This window comes from Kryptolebias marmoratus, linkage group LG7 (assembly GCF_001649575.2).
Source record: "Kryptolebias marmoratus isolate JLee-2015 linkage group LG7, ASM164957v2, whole genome shotgun sequence".
Lineage (NCBI taxonomy): Eukaryota > Metazoa > Chordata > Actinopteri > Cyprinodontiformes > Rivulidae > Kryptolebias > Kryptolebias marmoratus.
Genome location: NC_051436.1, coordinates 8,815,322 through 8,841,204, shown reverse-complemented (window position 1 = coordinate 8,841,204; position 25,883 = coordinate 8,815,322). Strand labels below are relative to the sequence as shown.

The window sequence follows — 25,883 nt, the reverse complement described above, 5'->3', positions numbered from 1 at the left end:
GGGTGACGATAGTTCATCTGGGCTAAATGCAGGCAGGAGGCAGAGGGTCAGGAGGTGTCTTTGGCCCAAAACCAAAAACAAGAGTCAATTTGTCAAAAAAACAAAAGATCTTTTCGTGTATCTCCTGTTTGCAGCAGAGTAAAAAAAAAAAAATGGCTGGGACGGCTTCTGGACCGAGCGTCGGCCAAGAGTGGGTTGCCGTTTTTAGGCGAGAGCCCACGGACGTCTGGAGGCTCGGGCTGGCGAGCAGACGGGGAGACGTCCCGTGTTTACAGACAGGACGGAGAGCGAGCGGTAAGCCCGCGAACGTTGGCCTCGGCGGCGGCCGACGACTCCCCGAAGATCTTCTCGGGGAAGAGCGGGCGGCGCCGTCTGAAAGAAGGGTTCCAGGATCGCCCACTCCATTCGCGCTGCCGCGAGGTTAAATTTACTCAAAGTATCCGGTCGTCAGGGAAGACAGGAGCAGAAGCTCGCCTCGACTTTTGGTCAAGGTGGGCGTGAGCGGATGGAGTTTACCGGGTCGACACGGCGGTGGTAAAGAAAAAAAAAAAATTGGAAATGAGAGAAACTGAAGTTCAAGGGTCGTCCAGGAGAAAGCTTCCGAACAGCTTCCTGGTGGACTTTAAAAGGAGAAACGAGCTCGGGTGTGAGCAATCGGAGCCGACTGGAACGTTGTCCGTCGCGCTTGTTTGGTGGGAGCGGCGCCCCGAACGTGGAGGAGAGAAACGGCGCCGTCGCGCCAATGCCGACACAGTCCGACGCCAACGCTGACGTTCTGCGTTGGTGCGGACTCCTAGTTAAACAAGTTAAGAAAAAAAAAAAGACAACTAGACCGATGTCTTGTAGCTGATGACGTGAGAAGTTCTAAGCTGATAATAGCAATATTTGGATACTTCAGTGAAGTAAGGAGTCGGATGAAACGCTTTGAAAAAAACATCGAATATGTAGCCGAATTTGTAGCACGTATGAAAGTTACCCGAGTTGAAAAAAAAAAATCAGATTTACTATGTTCAGACTGTCCGATATGGGCAAATAAAAAAGTCAGATTTAAGCCAAATGAAAAAAAAAAATAAAAAAAAATCGGCATCAGTCGGTGAGACCTTTACAAAAATCGGAAATCGGAATCGGCCAAGAAAAAAATGCAATCGGTGCATCTTTATAAGCACAGACTGACTTGTTGTCTTATTGTGCTGACAAAGACACTGAAACACGGATACAAGCGATAAAAAAAAAGTCATTTAATTATTTTTATACTTATATTTCATTGACAAGCTTTACTGAAACGATCATGACGCGGTTCATGTCATTCATTTAACGGGATGCAAGAGTTCAAGTAACGAGTCTTCTACTTCCTATCATAACTCCTCTTTCCTTCCATATCCAACCATCCTGCTGTGAGACCCGCTCGGGATTCAGGCCCTTCTGCGACTCGTCCGGAAGTTGGAAAAAAAAAGAAGCTTCGCTCGTGGTTTGACAATATTCCCGTCAACTTTCCCCAGGTCCTCGGCTCTTCGTCGGAGCTCCGGCCCGCGCGTCGCTTTCAATTGCACGTCTTGGAAAACCGAAAACGTGCGGCGGCGACGCCAACCTGCCTCTCTGTCTAATATCACGAGGGCTCGAGGACGCTGACATCAAGCTCCGTAGAGGAAGGAGGGGGCGACCGGTTCTTTGTTCCTGATGGATAAGAATCTTCGAAAAAAAAAAGTTACGAGGCAGCCAAAAAATCCATACCATCCCAAGTTGTTGGGTTTTTTTTTTATTTTTTTCCCACCCCAGCACGGCTCTTTATATTCAGATAAACACGACGGACACAAAGCGGCGCGACGAGGTGAGACAACAGAAGAGGACCCTCATTATCGTGTCATTTCATTTTGCCTCATAAATCATTCAAACCCCAACACACTAAAGCACACTTGCCATCGAAACATCACAGATTGGAATAATTATTTCCAATGCGGCGATGAAAGCTACCAATTATCTTCCTCTTAGTGGGAAGATTTATTCCGCCTCCAAAACAGCGGCCGGCGCGAATCGAACCCAACTTCTGCTGAAAGAGACGACGGCAGAGAGAAAGGGACGACGGACGGACGGGGACGGGGAGGGGGAGGGTGGAATCAGCCAGGTGCACTTAGTTTTAAAAAACATTTACTTTGATTAAAAAGAGGACAAATTGTTTATTGATTCTCGTGTTTTTTTCTTTTTTTTTTTCTGCCACCAAGCTGGAAGAAAGAAACTCAACGGGAGCCGGTAAATAGTTTCCAATCAAACTTTGCACCAAAACTTTCTTCTAAACCTCGTTTCTTGCACTTTCTACGTGGTTTAAGGGTCGTTTTATTGTTCCAAACTAAAAAAAAAAAAAAATGGTTTTAAGGCTTTTTATCCGCAGCAAATCTTGGTATCGTGGGTGTTGGTGTCGGAAAGTCGTGTTTTAAAGAATAGAAATTTTAAAAAATATATATCTGAGAAGGACCTGAGAAATGCTTCATCCTCACCTCACAGGAAGTCACCGTGTTGGTGATAAAATACGATTCAATGCCTGTCGAGTTGTTAGAGTTGGCTTTTTTCTCGTTTTTTTTTTTCCTCCAAAGACGCCAGAAACGTGAAACGGTTTCACAAAACTCGGAAAAAGCCATGAGGCAAAAAAAAAAAAAGGGGAGGAAAAGCGGCCAAGACCAAAGAAAGAGCAGCGCCATCGGGCGAACTACTGATTCAGAGAATGATTTAAGAAACGGATTTAAAAAGTCGGACTTACTGAAAGCAAAACTTTGATGTATATTTAAAAATGAACACCTCCCCCCACCCCACCACCACCCTCATAAAGAAGAAAAACATCACTTTTAAAGAGTGCTCTGGTTGTCTTTATCTGGAAAAACACATGATGCTCGGTCGGCGGGCGGAATCGGACGATTTTCAGCTCCATGAGTCGACTTGGAGTCCAGAAATCACCCATCCCCCTGACATGAATTGTGTTTTTTTTTTTTCCTAATAACTTTCTGTGGATTTTATTTCTGCAAATACCTCTGCTCAACAATCAGAAAGAAACTATTTGACGATTTCTATGACAAAGAAGAAGAGAAAATGCCAAAACCTGATGTGTTTTTTTTGTTGTTTTTTTTTGAGAAAATCCAAGCTTTTTCCCCATGGAAATATTTACTTATAAATACAAATTAACCTAACAGATAAGTAGTTAAGCTCATTTATTGGAGCAAAATCAGAACCGGAGAAAATCGGCATAGGCAAGCCAAAGCTTCGTAAAAAGTCGGTGTTTGGAATCGTCCTGAAAGAAAGTTGCAATCGGTGCATCTGAAGTTGCGTAAAACTGATCAGTGTCCCTTAAAACAAGGGTCTACCTTGTCTTTTTTGAAAATATATATTTATATACAAAGTGTTGTCTATTTCTACAGTCTTTATTGCTCTTTATCTTTGCTGTAACCAAATCCTCTCGAGGCGTCAAGATTCAAGGTTTTGGAGACAGAGACGATCCTTCTAACCCAGAGCGAATCCACGTGAAGGCGAGGGCTCTGCCGATGCTGGCGTCCCTGGAGGAAGCATTGAAAAAACATGAGGGAACACGACGCCGTGTTCGGCGGCAATCCTCTAATGTAAGGCGGCGAACCAGCGCCAGTGATGTCTCGAATTACGCCGCTAGTCAACAACCGTAGGTTTAATTACATTTGTGGCCGTGGGGGTGGGGTGGGGGGGTGATTGATAGGGCTCGGGTTGCTCAGGTACCGGAGCCGGCATCCTGTCCCGTTCACACGTGTCGCCGTACACCTGCACACATTGTTGTCGGATCCGTTGAAAATCGAAATTAGCCTCATAGAAAACCCCGTCTGAGCCGCTCCGTGTGTTCCGTTCGGAGACTTTAGAGGAATATTTATATGCAGCCCGGATCTCTTTTCCAGCACAGCAGATCCTCCCTGGATAATTCTTTTTGACAAGTGCACTGCTCGATATGAAAGATAAAATTTAAAGCAAAAGGGGAAAAGGTAGAAAACGTAGCCTCAGCTGAGCCGGACTGTGACGGCGGCGCCCACGTCCGTCACTTCTCAGAGCCTCCGGCAGCGTTTTTTTTTTTATTGGGATGCTTGCAAACGACAGAACTTCTAAACAATTACCCCGTCAAGAAAAATAAAAAAAAAACAGCATGCAATTACTCACTGAGAAGGGCAACGGAAAGGTCAGAGAGGAAAAATGGTCATTTGGAAAATGGCGCTCCCCCCGCAGAGCTTTAACAGGAATTCATCGGCGCTCCGACCGGAATGCGTCGAATGCTCGGCGGGAAAAAACTCAAACTGCGATCGTGTCACGAGCGTGGAGCCTGTCGAAGGCCCAGTTCGGACACGGGAAGTCCGGCTTCCTGTGACCCGTTTAAACTCTGAATGCTGTTTTTACAGTGATGTACGTCGGAGCGGCAGAGCGCCAAAGACGGACGGGTTTTCTCCGGCGTTTCACCGAAATCCCATTGATTTCCATTACTTTATTTATTTTTTAAACTCGTTCTGCTACCGAAAGTCATTGCTTGCTGCTCCTAACAGTTTTATTTTCCAAGCTGCCCAACGAGAACGAACAGTTTGTTCGGACAGATCAGGGTGCTTCGACGCCTCAGCCAAGGGCTCTGCGGATATTATCCGCGACGCTCGTTCGTCTCTCGTCAAAATGAAAACGATTTCGTTCGGGAGAATATTTGCGGGTTTGTGTTCGCGTGGGAGGGATGAACTCTGACTTCATCGAGTTGATGTGAGACGGGCAGAGAAGGGAGGAGGAGACGGCGAAGGAGCTGATTCAACAAATGTCTCGTTTTTTTCCTTATTTCTTCCCCTCCATCCGAGAATTACTGGAGGTATCCGGTGATTAATTAGCCCATGAATCTGGGACCGGTTATTTGATTAGACCGACGGGAGCCCGCCAGGCCGACTTCTCGGTTCAAACCGGTGCGCGGAGGGAGGATCCAGTCGGCCTCTACGACCCAACAAGACGGAGGCAAAAAAAAAAGAAAACAGCTTTTTTTTTTTCTTTTTTTTTTTGGAGATAATACACGGGGGATTATTTATCTACTTATCTCAAAGCCAGATAGAGTTCAGGCAAATTGTTCTCCCGGATAAACGGCGTTAAACACGTGGCCTTGAGGCCGGAAAATCTCAGAGGCTCTTTTTTTACCCAGAGCACAAAATTATCCAGGAACAGAAATAAAAGCATCAATAAATGGAGTTCTAAATGTTTTGGTTGAACCTTTAAAACAGGATCCTGAGCGATCTCCCTCTATCACAGCTGGGGATGACTCTCAGCTACTACCACGCTAAATTTGGCCTCAGTATCTCCAAAATCGACTGAGCCGAAGCGGTTTTTGCGCTTTTCTGAATTGGCCATTTCCTTCATGGTAAATTAATCTCCTGAACAAAAGTATTAGGTGATATTTTCCAGACGGTGTTGTAGAGAAGAGCGCCTACGGAAGCCCAAATGTCCAATCGGAGAGCAAATAGGTGTAAGAAGCTGTTTGTTTCAGAAAAGGAGAGCGTCGCGTCAGCTCCGGTAAAAAAATAAATTCAAAATAAAGTCCTTCAAAACGTCTTCAATTCGGAGCAAGTTTTGATAGTTTTTTTTACCGTTTTTTTTTTTTTTTTCTCCTCCTCGCCTGTGTGTAATCAAAGCCAAGCGAGGGACTCGCTTTCAATCAGCAAACTGGTGCTCCGTTAGGTGGTTGGAGCCAGAGGTGAGTCTTCGCGGCTCGTGTCAGCAAACCAGGCGTCGTTCAGCTCCAATCATGTCCGACATCGTTTCGCTTTTTCCTCTCCTTTCAGTGCTCTATCCCCCCCCTCACACACTCACACACACCTCCTCGTTTTATTCTCCCTCTTTTCTGCAACCCACCCACAGGCTCGGCATCACTCGGGGGACCATCTCAGCCAAGACTAATGCACCTTGGCCCCCCACCTACTGTACGGAGCCTCCTCAGGCTCAAATGAACACAATCCCTTCCACACGAAGTCATGGAAGATACAAACCACCGCACACACACACACACACACACACACACACACACGGCTCCCAGAGCAGACATGATTCAACATGCCCCTTTAGTAACACATGCCCTGGTAGTAATTGAGGTCAAAGAGAAGAAACAACAGGCTGATTTTTGTCTTGTGTGAGAGGAAAGGAGGTCTTTTTCTTTTTTTTCCCCTTCCTCTTCTTTTGCTGCACGTTATCTGATGGAGCTGCCCGCCGGCGCACCGGAGGCAGGCGCTCGGCCGGGTTTAGCAGCCTGAACGGAGACGAACTGCAGTCGGAGCCCGCGCTCATGTTAACGTCTCGGCTGCTGATGTTTTCCTATGCTAAACCTAAGGTCTTTGTTGAAAAAGATGTTTTGTCGCAGCATTCTACTAATTTTACAACAATGTGCTCTGTACGAACAACATGTCATAAGAAAGACTCGTCAAAACATACGTGTCAGGGTAAGAGCATGAGTAGAGAGTGTGTTGCTTCAGGTTTGGCTGGTTAAATCTGTGTGAAACAGAAATGCAAATGAAGGAAGCAGCATATCTGAGGCCATTTTACCCTACGGGGGGGGGATCATTTGTTTGGATCATGACCGGGAGAACGGAGCGACTGAAACGAGCCTCCTCCAACATCGAGAGGGAAGCTCGGAGTAACGTCGCTGCTCCTCGACTGAGGTGGTTCGGGTATCTAATTAGGAGGCCTCTGAAGGTTTAACCCTAAAAATCTCAGGAGGGACGATGTATCCTCGGTGCGGGTAAAGCAGGAGGTTCTGGATAGTATGGCTGGGGAAAATGGAGCACTTATCTCCTCTACCCGAACAAAAATATGTGGATAAAAAAAACCCAGATGTCTGGATAAAGCAACAGTTACATTCGGGTTGATCTATAGCAGGGGCTCGCCAACCCTGGTCCTCGAGGGCCACCATCCTGCAAGTTTTACTTGTTTCCCTTATCTAACACACCTGATTTGAATCGATGGGTGATTAACAGGCTTCTGCAGAACCTGAAGAGGTCATTTAAGCACCGAATCAGCCGTGTTGGAGCAGGGAAACAAGGAAAACATGCAGGATGGTGGCCCTCCAGGAACAGGATTGGAGACCCCTGATCTATAGGGTTACCAATAACAAATGCCTATCTTGGGTCTTGTTTTCATATTGTCTGAGTGATTGATCCATTCTTTCACCATTTACTGCGAACTGTTTCCTTAACTTCAGGAACCACCGTTCACCCAAACGCTCCGGTTCACTTCATTCGTCGCCATAGCAACCCCACGGTCTTGCAGAAAGGTCCTTCCACATAAAACACGGCACAGACCGGTGACGGAGTACGTGTTCCCTCGTAACGACACGGAAACCAAGCCATACGACTGTCTGAATGGATCCCTGGGGCTGGTCCTTATTACGGCCATATTAATAGTGCAACGCGGAGCTGAACTCCAACACTAACACGCCGACCACCAGGTTAGCGCCACGGCAGCTGTCACAACACGAGCCGTAATAACGTCCCGCTTTTTGGCACAAGCTGATTAGCGCGTCTCTTGATCGCGGCGATAGCGAAAGAAAGCACTTAATCTGACTTGATCCTAATCAGTGGAGGCTCGAGTGAAATAGAGAACACCATAGTCTGTAATTTGTTTTTTTTGTTTTTTTTTGTTTGTTTTGTTTTTAGCTGAAACGAGGATTCAGATAGCAGAACAGTTTAAATAAATAAAGCCTCACACTGGCTGTTGATGCAATCTTGAGATGTAATTTCCCTTTGTCATTACGAGGGCGCAAAATTACTGGTGTTTTTCTAAATTTGAAACTGGAGAAAGCAAGAGAAAAAAGAAAAAGAAAAAAAAAAAACAGAGAGCCTTTTTTTTTTAAATTTCTTGCTACTTGAGAACAGAAAATGGGGAACGCAAAGCACTCCTGCTCACACCGTCCTGATATAAACATTCTTTTATGTGGACTATTACATTGCGCTGATTTGTTTTCTGTCGGAAAAGAAATAAGAGTGCACAATATTAGGTACAAAACGAGACTGCAATATAAATATCGCGATGACGATTATAGGTTTGATCCTTCCTTTTCGTCCACCAGTTAAAGCAGTGGTTCTCTAACTTTACCACCTTCAAAATATTAAGCTCTCCGGGTATTAAGATGATAAAATACAGCAGTACAAGCTTAAAGGGGCGTTGCTTCCATCGGTCGTGGTGAAGAAAGAGTCGAGTCGAAAGGCAAAAACTCTTGATTTACTGGTCCGTTTACGTTCCAACCCTCACCTGTGGTCATGAGGTTCGGCTCATTGACCGAAAGAACGAGATCCTGGATCCAAGTGGCTCAAATGAGCTTTCTTCGTAGGGTGGCCGGGCTCAGCCTCAGAGATAAGAGGAGGAGCTCCGTCATCTGGGGTGGAGCCAGGAGTACAGTCGCTGGTCCTACTCATAGAAAGGAGTCAGCTGAGGTGGTTCTGGCATCTGACTAGGATGCCTCTTGGACGCCTTCCTTTGGAGGTTTTTCGGGCATGTCCCACTGGGAAGAGACCTCGTGGCAGACCCAGAACTCACTGGAGGGATTATGGATCCTCTCTGGTCTGGGAACGCCTTGGGATCCCCCAGGAGGAGCGGGAGAGCCTAGCTGGCGAGAGGGAGGTCTGGGTTTCTCTACTCGACCTGTTGCCTCCACGAGCAGACCATGGATAAGAGGTAGAAGATGGATGGACGGACGAAATGTTTTAAACAGATCGAATTTCTGACATAAACAAGCAAACCGACCAATTTCCCGGAATGTCAAACCCTAACCCAAAATCCGAAACGTGCTTCTTTATCCGAACCGTAAACTTTCCCCCCAAACCTGGCTGGTTAAGAAAATCATCCTGAGCTGGGCCTTTGTTCGGCGAGGACGCAGGCATTTGCCGGTCTCGGCCTCTGCCGGTCTCGGCCTCTGCCTTTTTTTCCAAAATCGTTTTTATTTACTCACCGGACTGATTAAGGGGAGCTATTGAGATCCAAAAAACACACCTGACCTTGGCTGAACAGAGCGCTTTCACATGTGGGTTTGGGCTTTTCTTTTCTTCTTTTTTTTAAATGCTCCACAACAAACGAGTAGAAACTTGAGACGATCTGAACCAAGTTTCCTCGCTGCTGCTAACAAGTCCTACAGAGTCGTCAGTGGCGATGCTTAAGTAGGTACTAGAACATCGTTACACAAATGTTCGATCCAGTTTCCACAGGGACTCTCAAAGGTTTTCTCACTTCAAATAGTTTTTTTAATTTGAAGCCAAGATTCTAATTTGCTTGAACCACTCCTCTTTTCTTTTGGCTCTTTGTTTTAGCTTTAGTTTATGATGATTAATGAGCTTGATCGTCGATACCAAAGTACAGCTAGATCGATCCAAAGTACCCTCTGTGGTACTTGTACCACAGTTCGAGAACCATAGAGTTGATCCAACTACATTGCCAGCATCCTGTACACTTAAAGCACTTAAAATATCTGATTTATCGCAGTGTCGATGTCGCTGACGTTGACATTTCAGTGACGATACGTTTCAGACGCATTATGCGGCCCCAAGGAGTGTGCTCCGAAACACAACCGGAGCCAGTTCTCTCTCACCATTCCTGCAAGTACTTTTTTTTTTATTTATTTATTTTTTTATGTTTTTCTTTCAGGAGTGTTATATCCAGGGGCAAACAGCATGAATTAATACCAATTAAAACTGGCTGCTCTGGTGTTTACTTACATAATGAAGAACAAGAAGTTACATAAAGGACAAGATTAAAAATTTAATTCCACGCATTCGTTATGTTACGGGGTTAACAAAAGGCACCTCGTTTCCATCCATTCTCAGTGTCGGCGGAGTGGCTTTTTATGTTGCGAAAATCGCCCCCCCACTCCTCATCGGAAACGCACTTTAATGCCGCAGCCCTGCTTTTAATGAGATTACAGATATTTTCACATGCGCTTGTTTGTTGTCAGAGTCGGGAGATTGGAGCGAAACCCTTTTTTAAGGTGCGTTTTCAAAGTTGTTTAAATGAGCAAAGATGCAGAATAAGCGCTGGTTGCCAAAATGGTTGGGGGGTTGGGGGCTTTGCCCTATATACCGTAAGCTTCCAAACGGTTGGGGGGTGGTGGGTTAACTTGACGTAGTGCGAGGCACCGGCAGATTAAAGCTGTACTTAACAGCAGCTGGCTTCATTTGTTCCCTCCCTTGTGATTTGGTCGAGTTTTTACATGCGCGTTTGCTCACGTACATCAGCTTCGATACATTCGCCAACTGGCTGCTCCGTCCCTGTCCGACACACTCGCACACAAACGCAAAATGTCGTGTTGTCCAGGATGACTTTTTTTTTTTTCAAATCGAACCATCCAGCTCCTCTCTGATCCGCCACCTCCCTGCGCAGATTTAATCTTATGTCCTTTCATTGCACGCCAGCCTGTCCGTCCAGAAAAGGACGCCACCAAGGTCGTGGCGCCTAAAGACCTTATTGTTATTGCGCTCGAATGAAGAGAATTTAGCAAAAAGGAAGGGAGAGAAAAACAAAACAAAACAAAAAAAAAAAACCAACAACGTGTGGGTGATGATGTTATTAAAAGTCGATTTGGGAAAGGAAAGCGAAAAGGCATAATGAGGGTAGAAGATAAGGATATATAAAAACTAAAGTACAGTAAGAATGAGTGCCGGAGCTGGAAGCCAAAAAAGTCATCCCTCAACCTCCCACGGCGCACGAAGCAAGCCCATTCCACACGTACGCCATGAAGGCGCTGCGGCTGAAATTAGCCCATGTGGCTACGCTACATTGGAGCTCTGATGATCTCCTCTGATCGTCTTTTTTTTTTTCTCTCCTGCATTTGAGAAGACAGGTTTACCGGACACGCCGAGCCGACGAATGCGTACAAAGCGGCGCCGGTTTACGTGACGCTCGTGACGGCGAGCGCAAGGAAAGCTGCGGCACACGACATGAGATTCCGGAGCGGGCAGGTTTTCTCGCACGGGCAGGTGCGGAGATGCGATGTGTAAACACAACGTCGCGGTGAGAAGGGTTGGCGCGCCGAGACGCGGCTAATTTATTCCAGTGGCAACCTGTTGACGGGGAACGGAAGCTTCAGTGGTTGCATGAATTACAAATTGACTGCTGCAAATGAAAAGCAGTTTTCTAAATTTAGAGCTTCTGAATGGAACGGTGAAGAACCGAGCCAGAGGGGTGAACTTGGTTCAAACACTTTCAGTATCCGTCATTTACAATCCATGCTGTCGAGGTATACGTATGGCTTTAGCATATTACTACATGAGCAGAAATTCAAGGACAATATCTGTGCAGAACAAACAGACTGATACACAGTACTGTAAAAACATTTTAAACCAACTGGGAGTACTTTATCTTTTAATTGCTTCCAAGCAGTCAGACTTGTGTTTACTTATTTAAAGTGGTCTTGATTAATGGCTCCTCAGTCATTCTGAAAATAAAAACATTTTTTTTTGGATTTTTGCTGTTCTTTCACTCATTTTCTGTCCAGCTGTTGTCCCTGACTATGGGTCTCCAAGCTAGCTGCTAGCTAGCTTTAAATAACTTTGTATGAGCTAGCTGTATTTAGTTAGCTGCTTTGTTGTTAATTATGAGCTAGCTAGTACTACCTAGCTAATAACTTTGTTTCTAGCTAGCTAGTACTTTAGCTATATACAAGCTAAAGCTCTAAAATAAATTGTTTTTTTAACAAAGTTATTAGAAACAAAATTATAGCCAGTAATAAGCTAACTGCTAGCTAGCTACATATAATTTTGTATGAGCTAGCTGTTTTAAGTTAGGTGCTTTGTTGTTAATTATGAGTTAGCTAGTATTAGCTAGCTGATAACTTTGTTTCTAGCTAGCTAGAACCTTAGCTAGTTGCAAGCTAACTAAACTGAAGTTTATTTGTAAACAAATTTACTAGAAACCAAATTATAGCTAAATTATAGCTTAGAGCTAGCTGCTAGCTAGCTAGGTATAACTTTGTATAAACTAGCTGTTTTTAGTTAGCTCTTTGAGTTAACTGTTGTTAGTTTATGAGCTTGTAACTTTGTTTCTAGCTAGCTAGAACCTTAGCTAGTTGCAAGCTAACTAAACTGAAGTTTATTTGTAAACAAATTTACTAGAAACCAAATTATAGCTAAATTATAGCTTAGAGCTAGCTGCTAGCTAGCTAGGTATAACTTTGTATAAACTAGCTGTTTTTAGTTAGCTCTTTGAGTTAACTGTTGTTAGTTTATGAGCTTGTAACTTTGTTTCTAGCTAGCTAGTTCTTTAGCTAGTTACAAGCAAAAGATCCGAAAGGAAATGGCTTTTGTTATCAAATGTACGAGGTACAAAGTTGCTATTTTGCTAATTGGCTTACAATTTAGTTCATCATTAGGTAAAGATTTTATATTAAATCTGTATTTCTGTTGTGTATTGAGAAAACACTGGTTCATTTGTTGAGTGTAGGAGTTTTTTTAAATTCCTAAATGACTCATTGGTCAAAGTTAAGCTGCTTAACAAACAAATAAAAAAAGAATTCCTCTGATCGTGGTCAGGAACTGGACTGAAAACGAGTGACTAAGCTGGCAAAGGCCAAAGAAAAAATTTGAAACATCTTCATCAGTCTTAAAAACACTGATTAAGATCACTTTAAAATATTTCTTGAAAGTCTGGCTCACTGAAAGCAAAACAAAGAAATGAGGGATAATTTAAGACTTACACATTAAAATATTTACTCAGATTTGCTCCAACTTCTTTATAAATGCACTCTGCATTGGAACATATCGTGCTTGGCACTTCTTTCCCATCGTACCTCATGACTCAAAATAATTTGTGAAAAGATAAAACACAGATCTGCTTTTTATAACATTGCCCTATCCTTTTATTTCCCTTTTAAAATACGTAGCGCTCATTTGCAACGGCAGCTAGGAACAAAATAAATACCAACATTTCCTAAGCCACGAGGAGCACCTGTTAAGTCGAACAAACTTCGTGAAAGATTAAAAAAAAGGTACTCGCATTCCAGTGTGGCTTATTTATGAGAAATCTGTCACACGTGGGAGCTTAGGATTTGAGTCACAGCCACTCGGTTGCGGGGTGGTCCCCGTGATCCTCGGGACACAAAATAGCCTCCATTGTGTCGTGGAGCGCCGCCGTGCAGCTGCGAAACATCTGCGGAGGGCCTCTGTAAACGCCACGCCGGACCGTCCGACGGCGCCGCCTGCTGCGGAGTGACATTGCTCGCTCCAAGGCTCCGGTTTCAACCCCCTCTCCTGGGTCCATCTCAGAGGTGGAGAAAGGACTCCATTATCACGGCGAAAGAGGATCTGCCCACCCCACGGCTTCCCACCGCCAAATGAGCCGCAGTTATCACGAAGACAGTGTGTGTGTGTAAGTGTGTGTGTTTCAAGCTAATATATGTGTGGAGATCGGGAGGCAAGAGGGAGCAGCACCACTGGGGGAATGTGCACCTGCAATTTTTCTCATTTGACACAGTCGGTCTTTTGTAGGGGCCGAGCCACAGGGAGACGTCGGCGAAAAGTTATGGCTCCTGGCCTCTGCCTGACACCAAACCCCCCCCCCTCCGGTCCAAAATACATCTTTGCTCTGATATTCTCCATCCCAGCAGAGGATGCGTCAAAGCCTATAAGGGGATGAGATATTTCAAACACGACCACCGACTCGGGCCCCGACAGACGCAGAACTACCTGCTTCTCAAGGTCCACCGGAGCCCGGAACAAAGCAGCAGGGAGTTCATGTCTGATCCAAAACAACAGAACATCTCAGGGAGCAAAAAAAAAAACCTCCACCGTCAACAAAAGACCTGGGTCGTGATGATATGGCCGTCAAAGATTAATCAGTTACCCCCGACGCTTCCTGACATTTTCATCGAAATTATTGGATTTGGGGAACTTTAGTAACAGACAAACAAACCAACACAACCGGAAACAGAACCTCCTTGGCGGAAGGTACAAAGGGGCAAAGGGGGGGGGGTGAACTGCTGGAGCAGAGGCAAGGTCCTAACCAAGGAGTCCCCTCTGACTTTGAGCTGCAACAAAAAAACAAAGGCACCAAAAAAGCAGAAAAGTTGCTTTTTTGGAAAAAAAACTCACTAGAACGGTCTAAAAGAAAAAAAACCCTAACAAACACAACGGCAGAGTCTCCATACGCACCGGGACCCTCCCTGCTCTGCTCTGATTGGCTGAAACTTTGGCTCTGGCTTGCTTTATTTGTTGAACGCGGTGTCGGTTAAATCCCTGCGGCACAATCAGATTGGACGGCTTTAATGGGACCACAACAAAAAAAAAAAACATGTTTATTTGTTTGTTTTTCTCATTTTACAGGCGTCCTGACCACGTTCAAAATGCCGGGAAATCCGTTGCGTTGACGGAGAACTTTAATCCCCTTTGAGTACAACACTAGTTAGAGGTTTACAGGCATACTTGTAATCTATTTAGCTGTATATAATTTAAAAATAAAGGGATCTTATACCACTTTAGACTTTGCCCACTTTGATCACTTCCTTTAACCAGGCAGCGCCATCGGGGTCAGGAATCTGCGACGCTTGCTCCCTGATCCAAGCTTTTATATTTTTGATTTTTATGACTTCAGAGTAAAAAAGCTAAAATAATTAACCACCACGTTTGTTATCAGCCGGAGATCCGCTTTAAGGGAGTAGGATGGAGTGGTCAGAGGGATACGGCTAAAAGCCGTGGCGTGAGGTTGAAGGCGAACAGCGGCGTCACCCCCCCGCCCCATCACGACCACTGCTGAGGCTCGACTCTGTGAAGGATTGGTGGGAGGTTTGTGCTTCTGTGTGTGAGAGGAAGATCAATGTCGGGAGTAGATATTTATCTGCACGTGTTGTTTATGTGGTTTTAAAAAAAAAAAAAAAAGGCCCCATAAACTACAGCGTAGCTGTCAAAACAAACAAAAAAAAAAAACTTGAACTTTACGCGACCTTGGCACCCTTCCAAACACGGAGACCATGACGAACATCTACCATTACTCACGCTGCTATCCATCCCGCCCCTCACCCCCCCACACTTCCTTTTCTTTTAATGAGAGTACGATTAATAAGGAAATGGACCGGATTCCCGAAGGAGGCTGCTTCTCCTACAATGGATGCCTTCTTTTGTCAGCGGCTGTATTGAATTCCTGGAGTGGGCCACCGGGCCGAACCGAGGCCGTCTCTGGTGTCGCCCCACCCACGATCAACCCTTCCCCACTCCTCTCGTCGAGGTCTCATTTGAAACCCCCTCCTCCCTGGTCTGGCTTCTGTTTTCCCCCCAGACAGACTTCCCAGCTCCTGCCATAGAGTCCTTCGACTTCGATCCCCCGCGCCTGCGCCCGAGTCGTTCCTCGACGAGGCAGAAGGGAGAGGAGGGAACAGCGTCCGGCGCTGCCCCGTTCCTAATTGGGCTGCTGCGTTCGTGTCGGGCTCGAGTTCAAGGGAAAACGTAAATTTCATTTGTGTACGCAAGTATTAAAATTCACCCCTGATCGCTCGAGTGCTGCGCGAGGAAGAGAAGAGATCAAAGGGAACAGCAGCTAATTAAGACCTTACCTGGTTTTGTTTTTTTGTTTTTTAATTATTCTCTTTGTTGGTCAAAGAAAGGATGCTGTTAAAAGAATGCGGGAAAAAAAAAGAAGCTTTCCAACTGCGGCCGCAAAAAACGCGAGGTGATCGTCCAGACTCGCTGAGAGTTGAAGGGAGAACCGGGTCTCGTTGAGCAATATGGTCCATATTTCCTGTAAGGACTGTTCCTCTCCAGCCGCAGACGGGGGAGTCATTACGTTGATTTCTTCATCAACACAAAGTGCTGCTGTGTCCGAGCCGAGAGCGAAAGAGGCGCGCGGGGGGCGCCAAAGTTTGTCGTTTTCTGTCGTTGCCTCGGCCGAGGTGGACACTCGGACTCTCTGAGGGCAACAGCCGAAAGAGGAGCTGCCACGTCTCAATGTGACAAACCAGCCGAAGAACGAGACAAAACAGAGTCGGGACGGGCTCACGTGACCAACGGATGTAGAGCTAGCTACCAAAAACTGCGCAGGTCTTCGTTACGTACGATTTTAACAATCCAGAAGGGTTTAACCCCGAGTCACAGCGCTGTGCAAACAGTCTTGTGTCTTCCAGAAGTGTCTTTTTTTTTTAAGGGGGGGACAATGACTTCTTTTCTGTTTGTTTGTGAAGCCATTTTAAATGATCTATGACTGTGTGTCTACGCAAAACTGACAACTTGACAAAGAACAAATATAGACAGGATTTTTACCTAGTGACTAGCTAAAGTACCGCCCAGCTAGAAAGCCGAAAGCTAACTAGCCATTTTGTTTGACCTATGAATCAAAAAAGCGTAAAAATATTCCTAAATTCAAGAGATGAGCCACTGTTGTGTCCACACAATACAGACAACCTATGAACCTATGGACCCCATTTTAAACAGGTTCTGTAACTAGCAATGAGCTAAAATACCAGCTGGCTAGAAAGCTAAAAACTAGCTAACCAGTTTACTTGACCTATAAATCAGTAGCTAGGCAGTGATTAGCAGTCTGTTTTTTTCGCCTTTTTTAAAGAACAAAAATGAACTCAGGTCAACTAAGTTTTAGTTTTAAAGTAAACTACACTTTTGTACAGTTGTTTACATCTTTTTGTCATTTTGTTCCTTGTAAAAAAGGGGCTAATGTTAGCTAGCTAGCTAATTAGCCGCTGTTTTGGCCTCTGTACCTTAGCCTAAAGCAGGCTGATAATTTCACCACTAAACAGTAATTCGTAAAGCTTGCTACAAACGTTTGTTCATAAATAATTACTTTAAAAATGTGATAAGTTGGGGGTCAGGTCAACAAACCATCTGTGGTTTTTGCTGCTAAAAATGGTTTAAAACATTCAACTAAACAAGAAGAACACATATGATGCAAAAATAAAAATACTGTTTTGAAGCCGTGACTTTTTAAACATCACGATATGCTTTGAAGACTGGCCTTTTCCTGAAATTAATTTTCTAAGAGGGCGAAATCTGCATAGCGAGCAATAAGACACACAGATTTATAGATGAACATCAGCAGCTGAAGCCGCCCACAGCCACACACACGCGCGCTCACGTCTATCTGCAGATTAAATGATGTTACGACACGTGTTTTTAAAGGCAGAGATTCTAATCTGAATAATTAGCTAAAAGTACACAGCGCTGCCTCCAGGCAGGTTCGGGATAAAAGCGCCGTTTCAGAGAGAGCTCGTTACGCGGCTGCGTGGGACAGCTTCGCCGTGTTTTACCTCCAGTAAAAAACAAAAAAACAAAAACTGGACGAAGGTGGGGCAGTCCTTCCACGTTGATGAATTCAAACAAAGCGCCGCCGCTATCTGCCCGCCCGGCCACGGAAAAACGGCGTGTCGTCGGAATGCAAAGGCGCCACATACGGCGAGCGCGTGTTTTTACAGGTGAGGGATTGATGTCGCAGTGCCACTCCGGAGGCGGGAGTTAATTAACTTTCCTAGGTGAGAAATGCGGCGGCGTCTCCCGGCGTGGTTTCTGTTTGCCCTTCCTTGCTCCTCACAGTCCGCCCACACCCTGAATGGCTGCCCGACCCCCCTGCTGTCCCCCCGCGTCACGCGGCGTGGGGAAACCCTGTGGTATCTTTTTTGTTTTTTTTCTCTCCTGCTCTGTAAGCCTACTGGTCTGCAGGGTTACTTAGCAATTCTCTCGCCAGCCTTCCCGACACAACAATCACACACACACACACACACACACACACACACACACACACATTATGCAGCCTAATGTAAACTAACATCCACTGCCACTTGACCTCGCTGTCGATATCCGTCCTCATTAAACACCGTCCGGGCGGCTGCAGGTCCACTTTAAACGGCATCATTCAGCGCTTACCAAATTACGCCTTTGCATCCACCGGCGTCCTAATTCATTTATTTGGAAGATATACACAGGTAGCACCGGGGACGCCTATAAAACATGCAGGGGATAGAGGGAGGGTATTTAACCCCACCCCGCCGACCCCCACCACCGTCCTCAATCTTACTGTCATTCATTCCTCTTGATTTGCAAGTTCTGACAGCGATTTGGCGCTGCCGGCCGGCCGCAATGGATGCCGCGGGCCGCAAAGGCCATTGTTTTATTCCCCATATTAAGCAGGTATTGATTTTTCACTCATTACTGAGGGACATAAAAAGAGAAGGGGATGCTGGAGAGCCAAAATGTCACGCAAAATATACGACGCAGGAGAGTGAATTAAAAGTGGAAGACAAAGAAACTCGGTTATTTATTGAAATCTGCTGCATTTACTTCTAAAAAAAAATTGGTTTCACGGAGATTATAAATCTGGTAAAAATGTCAGAACGCTGATCTGTAATTGCTGTAAACACTCCCTAAAGGACAGCGCGTTGCCCCCAACTTGCAAGGTCTTAAACCAAACTTGGCCTTGGGGGGCGACTCTCATGGTGATCTGATTTTTTAGAAATCAGATCAACCAATTTATGAAGCCATGTTGTTTCTTTGTTTTTGGTCCATAAATAACACTTTAATATTCATAGGCATCATAATCTATCAGGTTTTGAAACAGAAAGAGGGGGGAAAAAAAACAAGTTGAAACATATAAAACACACTCCCCTCCTTCCTGAGGGTCATTAGGGTCACTGTTTAACCTGGTCTACGTTTGAAGTGTTTGTTCTCCTGCACGAAGGTGCAAATACTGACTACATTCAACACTGCATTGTAAGCCCTGAAACGTTAAAACCATACTCTAAAGACCCTCCAGAGGGAGGGAGGAGAGTGATTTGCATGCGAGTCCCTGTCATATTAACCAGGAAGCTTAAAACTTTGCACTTTTAAATTTTATCTGGGAAAGCTCCTTGGATGTGGAGTGAAAATTCAACAACAGGATAAAGTCATAAAGAAAAACAAGTTTTATCGTCTTCTTGATGATGGAATTGACATTAACATTTAGAATTAGGGCCTTTTTATTTCCACTGGTTGATGTAACATCACCCTCTTTGTTCTTTGCCCTAATAATCTGCTCAATCTTCTTTTTGTTGGCGGGGGGCGTCTATGTTCCTGACGATGATGATGATTAGTTTCACAAAAAAGCAAAAATCGGCCTCAGAAATCGGGCAACCGATCAATCAGTCCACTCTGAGGTTAGAAGTCAGGTTTCAGGTGAACACTTTTATTTTTTAAAAGCGTGTTGCTCACGTTCCATCGGCAGCCAGTGGTTTATTGCGTTTATAAAAAGAGGGAATGGGATGTTGTTTTGTTTACGACAGGACGGCGTCCTCCCCTCAGACGGCCATATGCTCGTCATTACGAGACAAAACGATTATGTTTATTATTACATATGATGTCACGTTCAAGCCGGGGGAGATCGAAGGCTTCTGCGGCTTCGCCACTCCTTACATCGGCGCGTGATTCATTCCGCGTTTCACAAACCCTTTTTTTCTCTCGGTGAAGGAGGTTGTCCGGTTTTTCCGGAGCCTCATCTGTCGGGAACGAGGTGCGCCATCCTGGGAAGGGTCCAACTAAACGAACCCCTCCAAACGAGGCTGGAGAGGTACGAGTTTCAGCCCGACGCCGAGCATAAATCAGGATGTCGAGCTTCCTTCCAGGCCCTGTTTTTTTTTTTGGTTGTAGCTTTAAGTCTTCCGCCGCCCACACATGCTACACATCCAAATATACAACACCTGCTGTCTTGTTTTTCTGAAGATTCGACTGCGGATGATTTATTCTGTTTACTTTTTGCCAAAGCGAAACAGTGTGACCGCAATCATCCGCTCGCTTCATTTCAATAAAACACACGGGGCGTCGGAAGTTATTTTCTTATACGTGTATAACGTCTCCCTCTAATGCATATATAATCCCCCGCCCCCGGAGTGCCGTATCTGCCCGTGCCATTAACGCCGCGGCAAACGAGTGATTGACACCCGCCCACTCCGGAAGCCCACTTGTTTCCCGCCGCTTTGAGTAAGAGGCGTCCCGCAAAAACAAAAAACACGACACGCCACCGGTGGGCTCCACAAAGAGCTCTCAGCCGCTTTGAAATATGAGCCCAAGTAAATCATTTGTTTAATTAATTAGGCAAATTAAGGCAGATCCAGGGACGCCTCGGCGCCGGGTTGATTCATTAAGCCGATCGGGGTGCGGGGAGAGCGAGAGTGGCGTTCGAGTCTAACGCTCCGGTTTAGCCCCACGTACGGCTAACCCTGACACGTCTGTGCGGCTAATTCAGTGCTAGCAAGGCAGGCTAACAAGACTGGCTTCATGTTCGGCCTCTAAAGGGCTGCAGACGAAACGATGGACTCCTTTCAACGTTTTTGTCACTCTTTTTAATGGAAAATTGTCCGGCGAGCAGCAAAAACACACCGACGCTCGTTCAGATCGATCAAAAACCCCCATAGCTTCCAGGCTCAATGTACGCACTCACATTTGAACGTGAAAAAAAAAAAAGGCACGTCAGACTTCCACGCTTTCGTCTCTCAGACCATTTCTCGAGCCGTCATCCATTACGGCGGCCGCGTCTCCGATTCCGAATGGGTGGCATTAAGCAAAATGAATATAAAATCCTTCCCGGAGCATTTTTTTTGTTTTTCCCACGCACAGGAGCTCATGATTAATGTGCTGCTCAGGCATGTCTGGAGTGTTCCAGGCGTTGCTTTTGCTTTTGTTATTCTCGGTAACCAAAACAATGACGGCGGCGGCGGCGCGTTTTACTAATTTTTCGACTCAGTGGCAACATCTGTGATGGGACTTTTTATTAATCCTGTAAGACTCTAAAGCCGTGCTCACACACACACACACACACACACACACACACAAGCAGAGACACAAACAACAACAACAACAACAAAAGATAACTCCACCCACACACAGCCTTAAATCCCTGTTGCTCCTAACCTGCATTATTAAACTATTTTTTATTTAGTTCTTGTAAAACGTGTCCAGAAACAGATCTTCATGTGTTCTTATTTCTTACTGTGCTGACTTAGAATGTAAGAATATAGATGTGTTTCATTTTCGGCATACAAGTTGCGATTCGTACACTGATTAGCTTAAATGCACCGATTGCCGTTTTGTCTGCCGATTCCGATTACCGATTTTTGTTCAGCTCTGAACTGCTGATTCTAGGTTTCTCTGTAAGATCTATATTTACAGCATTCAAATATGTATAAATATGTATGATTTCTCATTTGTGGTTCAAATAAAGGTTTCCTGTAAAAAAAAGCATTCTTTGGTCACTCGTCGCCTCGCATGCTAATGTTTTAGACAAAGTACTCGCAGGATCTGTTAGCCCTCAGATTGTGTGTCTCAGCTACTACCATACTAAATTGCTGCTTAATATTTGCAAAATGACCTAATATGTGTGTTTACTGAACAAACAGACAGGGGAACAAAAACAAACAAACATACAAAAAGACAACTTTTTACGCAATGAGCGATAAAAACCTCATCAGGTATTTGTACAAATAAAATCCCAAAACTACAATAAACCAGATTATAGCTCATTATTATTACTAATAGTACTACTAGCAGTAGTACAACAAATGGCTAACTCAGTAAAATCTTCTACAAGGATGACATGCTAACGCTAGCAAGAGTTAGCACTTAGCTATGGTGCATTCTAAGAAAATGTTTTGATTGCCACTTAGCCATGGTGTTATTGCATATCTGAGAAGAAAATAAAATTTGTTTTTTTGAGTTTTGGACCAATGGGTCAAAGGTCAGAGGTCATGCAGAAACCCAGCCAGTCGGCTGCGTGCATCCCTACTGATTAGTAGACGTCAAAGTTGGCGTGTAAGCCAGCTCGTGTGTCTGACATCCATCATGGATGCCGCGTACGGATAAAAGGAAGTTCAGACACTGAAATAAGCCAGACGTACCCGTTCTCAACCCTCTTCCGGCAGAATCACACACGACAACAATGTGGCAAAAATAGTGCCTAAAGCTGAAAAAAAAAAAAAAACACCTCCCCGCCAACATCTGGTCTCATCTGCTTACAGCGTCGGGCCTTGGGTTGGGTGTCGAATCGCTCCTCTTAATAAAGGTGCCGCATTATTTACGACGCGACAACCACTTAATCTCTTCGAAAACTCTCAGTTGTGGTTCCTCCGGGGAGGGGGGGGGGCAGTTAGAGGTGTCCGTTACGTCTCAGAAAACCGCAGGAGCTCAAACGGTTTGTCAGCTTCGACGTCGGAACGATGTTTTCTTGCGCTTCGGCCCCGTTCATGACGAATCGTTGGTGACGATCCTCCAAATGGATCAAACAGCGTTTCAGACCCCAACCCTTTTCAGCCTTTTACTGAAATCAGCTAAAAAAACAACAATCTGGAAGGTAGGAAGATGCTTAGACCTAATTTAGACAATTACATCCCATTAAAAAAAAAAGACCATGAAAATATTTGGTTTTTATTTTGGGAAAACTTGGCAAAAATCCCATTTTATGTCTCTTAGCTGAACAGGTTGTCCACAGTCGAGGCGTCTCAGCCACCTCCCTTCTGATCAGGCCGGTTGGCAGCTTTCCACCCTACTTATCGCTGATATGCATGTTTCCGATTACGAAACGCTTGATTTTATTTGGCTCCGACAGCCCAGGTACAGGCTAGGCTCTTCTTGTTTAACAAATATGTACAATCCATCTTCAATTACCAAGAAACAAACAACAAAAAGAAGATAACAGCTGAGCCCGAAGTCCTTTTTCCAAACACGGCTGAGTTGGATCGGACATCATTTGGTTAAATTTGTCTTCAAATAAACCCAAAAATATCCTTCCTAAAAAGGTATTTTACTGAATATTGTCATTTTCTTAGATTTCTGAGATAAGACATGGACCAATATAAGATTTTAAAAAGGTATGAAAACTCCAGAGCAGACATGACAAATCCATGGTATTGGGAAAACAAAGCAAGATAAAAAAAAGTAAAAGAATAGGACGATCGAAATGATTTAATTTAAAACCAAAAATGCTTCTACTTCTAGTGTAGGGTACCAAATTAATATTGAATGTTGCTAAAACATTGATTATTATAGGTATTTTTACTTATTATGACTCAAAATTATTTGTTTTTTTTAGGCACAAATGCATCAAAAATATGGGAGCAAAAGAAAAACTCTTTAAAATGTGGGATGGGGGGGGTCTATTTGACTGTGTCTGCAAAATATCTCATTGGATGGAGTTTAATGAAACTGTCAGAAAGTAATCACTGGATGTACAGTTCAGCCCACATCAAAATGGCTGCCACAGCTAAGCATCCTTAGCAAACGTAAATGGATAGAACTCACCCATTTCTACAGATTTTGAACTAAAACAGCGGTTTGGTGTGGTCGTAGCTGAGCCTCGTGCCCGGCACGTATTGGCCTTTCCTATTTGGGGCCAAGCGGTTCAGTCTGTTAGCGAAATGCTGCAGAACCACCGGACGGATCTGACCAGAACGCTCAGAAAGGACGGAATCATCGGACGTTCATCGACAGCTAATTAACCTTTTGGGAGCCGACCCAACTCAAGATGGCCACCACAGCTTTCGGCGAGGCGAACAAAAATGGCCACATTTCGAGCGCTGACAGATCAGACCGAAACGGCTACGGCTCTGTTCTTTCTCGTCGTCTGGTTTGTTTAAAACTCTGATGGACGATGCGCTCCTTCACTGTTTTCATTGTTTCCAGAAACTAATTTTTCCGTTTACGCTCTTCCGTCCCAGTCCCCTCGTTGTCGCAATGTCTCAGCTTTTACTAAAATGCAATCTCTAAAAAAAAAAGCCGACTGATGATAAAGTGCTGACTTGACCTCTTTCTATTAGAGCCATTAAAGAAAAACTAGTGATGCCAGAGGATTGGACCGTCGTTAGCGGTGGACTGTGAACCCAGTCGCCACCGGGATCGGGGGGGGGGTATTAGCGTACAAAGAAACAATTCAATTAGCCTGAAATCTCCCATTAATGGTTTTAGCCATATCAAATTAACATTTTTATGGGCCATTGCCCCACTCCCAACATCTAGACCATGGCTTCATACACACAGCCCACCAAAACACTCCCGCCAACACCACTGACTTCTTTTAATCAGAATTTAAATGACTTCATTTACGTCTCTCCGAAAGGATCCAGAGAAACCCCAAGAAAAAGCTTCAAAATGGCTACGTCTCCCCCTCCTTCCATTGAACAAAACATACGAGTTAATCTCCAGGTTTTGACGCTTGGACCGACGGGTAACTTTTCGTAACACTCAGGTCCCGTGCCGCCAAGGCAAAGGAGCGATGGTGTTTCTTCAGAGGTGATTTGAAATAAAAACACACAGAGAGGAGAAAAGAATCACGGGGATGAAACAAAGACAGCAAGAGGAGCGGTGGAGAAACTAAAAGAAAAAAAAAAAAAAGCTGCTAATTAGTGAGAGAAAGACGGTGAAAACGAGACAAAGTCGGGAGCTTTCATCGCAGCCGGCTGACAGGAAACGGATGATTCTGACACGGCTTCAAACCATGCCAATCAAAAAAGGAAAGAAGAAGAATCTGCTGCAAGGAGGTTTACGTTTTACGCCCACATGTGTTTCGTTTCGCTGGCGTCAATGAGCCACACTCACCCAGGGCGGCTGGTGCGAAGAGGCTGGCGAGGACTAGCAGGCGTGCGGTCCACATGGCCTCCTTCTCTCACCGCCCGCCGCTCAGAGTCCCAGGTGAGCTCAGGGTCGAGTCTTTGGCTGGGCCAGGGCCAGCCCCGCCCCCCACACCCCGATCGGCGGCTTCCTTTATGGTGCCCGGTCCTTCCCACGGGCGCCGCCGCTCTTTCTCCCCGAAGGCCTCGTCGCTCTGGTCCGAAATCTGGAAGAAAAATGAAACAAAAACAAGAGGAATTAAAACCGACACGTTCAGCTGCCGTTCACCAGAACAATGGGAGTTCTTGTCCCTTTTTTTTATTAGGAAGAAAAACAGCAGATGGACGCGCCACGGCGTCATCCTCGTCATCATCGCAGGCCTTATGTCAACGTGGGTTTTTAAGTTGTCGCCAAGCGGCGAGGCGCAAGTTGCTCAACCTCCGAGCTTGGCCCGAGCTCACGCCGGGTGTGATCGACCGAACACGACGACGGTGCGAAACCGCCACGTTCCGTTTTCGGGCAGAGCGTCGCTGTTGTTGTTGTTTGCTCGTCGGAGTGTTAACTCCTCCACCTCACCGGCAAATCGCTCCCGCAGAGGAACAGGGAGGGAGCGATGAAGCACACGCCGCTCAGGAGCACCGCTCTGATGTGTGCCGACTGCATATTGTGCAAATGTGCTCCAGGCTCTCGTGTGTCCTCCTGCAAGGCCTGCTGGTAGCTGACAAAAGAAATTTAGATTTGCTTTTTTTTTTTCCTGGGGGCTACAGCCATGAATGGTATTTGTAAACACGACTTGTTGCTTTTTCAGGTTTCCCGCCTGAGTTTCGGCAAACAAAACAGATTTACTCTGAGGTGATCAAAAAGATCAGAAGGTCTGAATTTAGATCATTCGGGCCTTTTGAACCTAATGATGTAACGCAGAACAAACCTTTGGATAAAGAGTTTATTTCTGACCGGACTGACGAGCGAATGACTAGTCCAAAACCAGGCTAACGTGTTAAAACAACGACGGGTGCAGATGCTATTAAACGAACGATTGCGCCGCTAGTTTTTTCTCATTAATTGCTAATTTATGTACAATGCTACGGTTGTTTGCAGACACAGATAGCAGCATTAGCAGCTAGCTAACTTCTGGTGCAGCTTAGGGCCGAAATATCCTAACATTTCTCAAATACTGACTCAGAACCTAAAGAGCGCTAATATTTAGTGCTTTTGTTATTCAGAACAGCAGCTGAGCTCTCCGATTGATCTAGTTTGGAACATGCGATGTCTTAAACCCCGTTTCTCCAAACAGGACCCCACTCCGAACTGTCCAAACTACCCCCCCCCCCC

The 25,883-nt window shown here is 45.2% G+C and overlaps 1 protein-coding gene across 1 annotated transcript in view; it reads right to left on the bottom strand.

The window, feature by feature from the left end:
* Nucleotides 1-25,883, bottom strand: part of LOC108234847 (adhesion G protein-coupled receptor L3) — a 289,951-nt gene that overhangs the window by 192,109 nt on the left and 71,959 nt on the right. The window contains exon 3 of the mRNA XM_037976458.1: nt 24,540-24,777. Coding sequence (XP_037832386.1) covers nt 24,540-24,594 — 55 coding nt within the window. The 5' untranslated portion in view covers nt 24,595-24,777. The remainder of the gene's footprint in view (nt 1-24,539; nt 24,778-25,883) is intronic.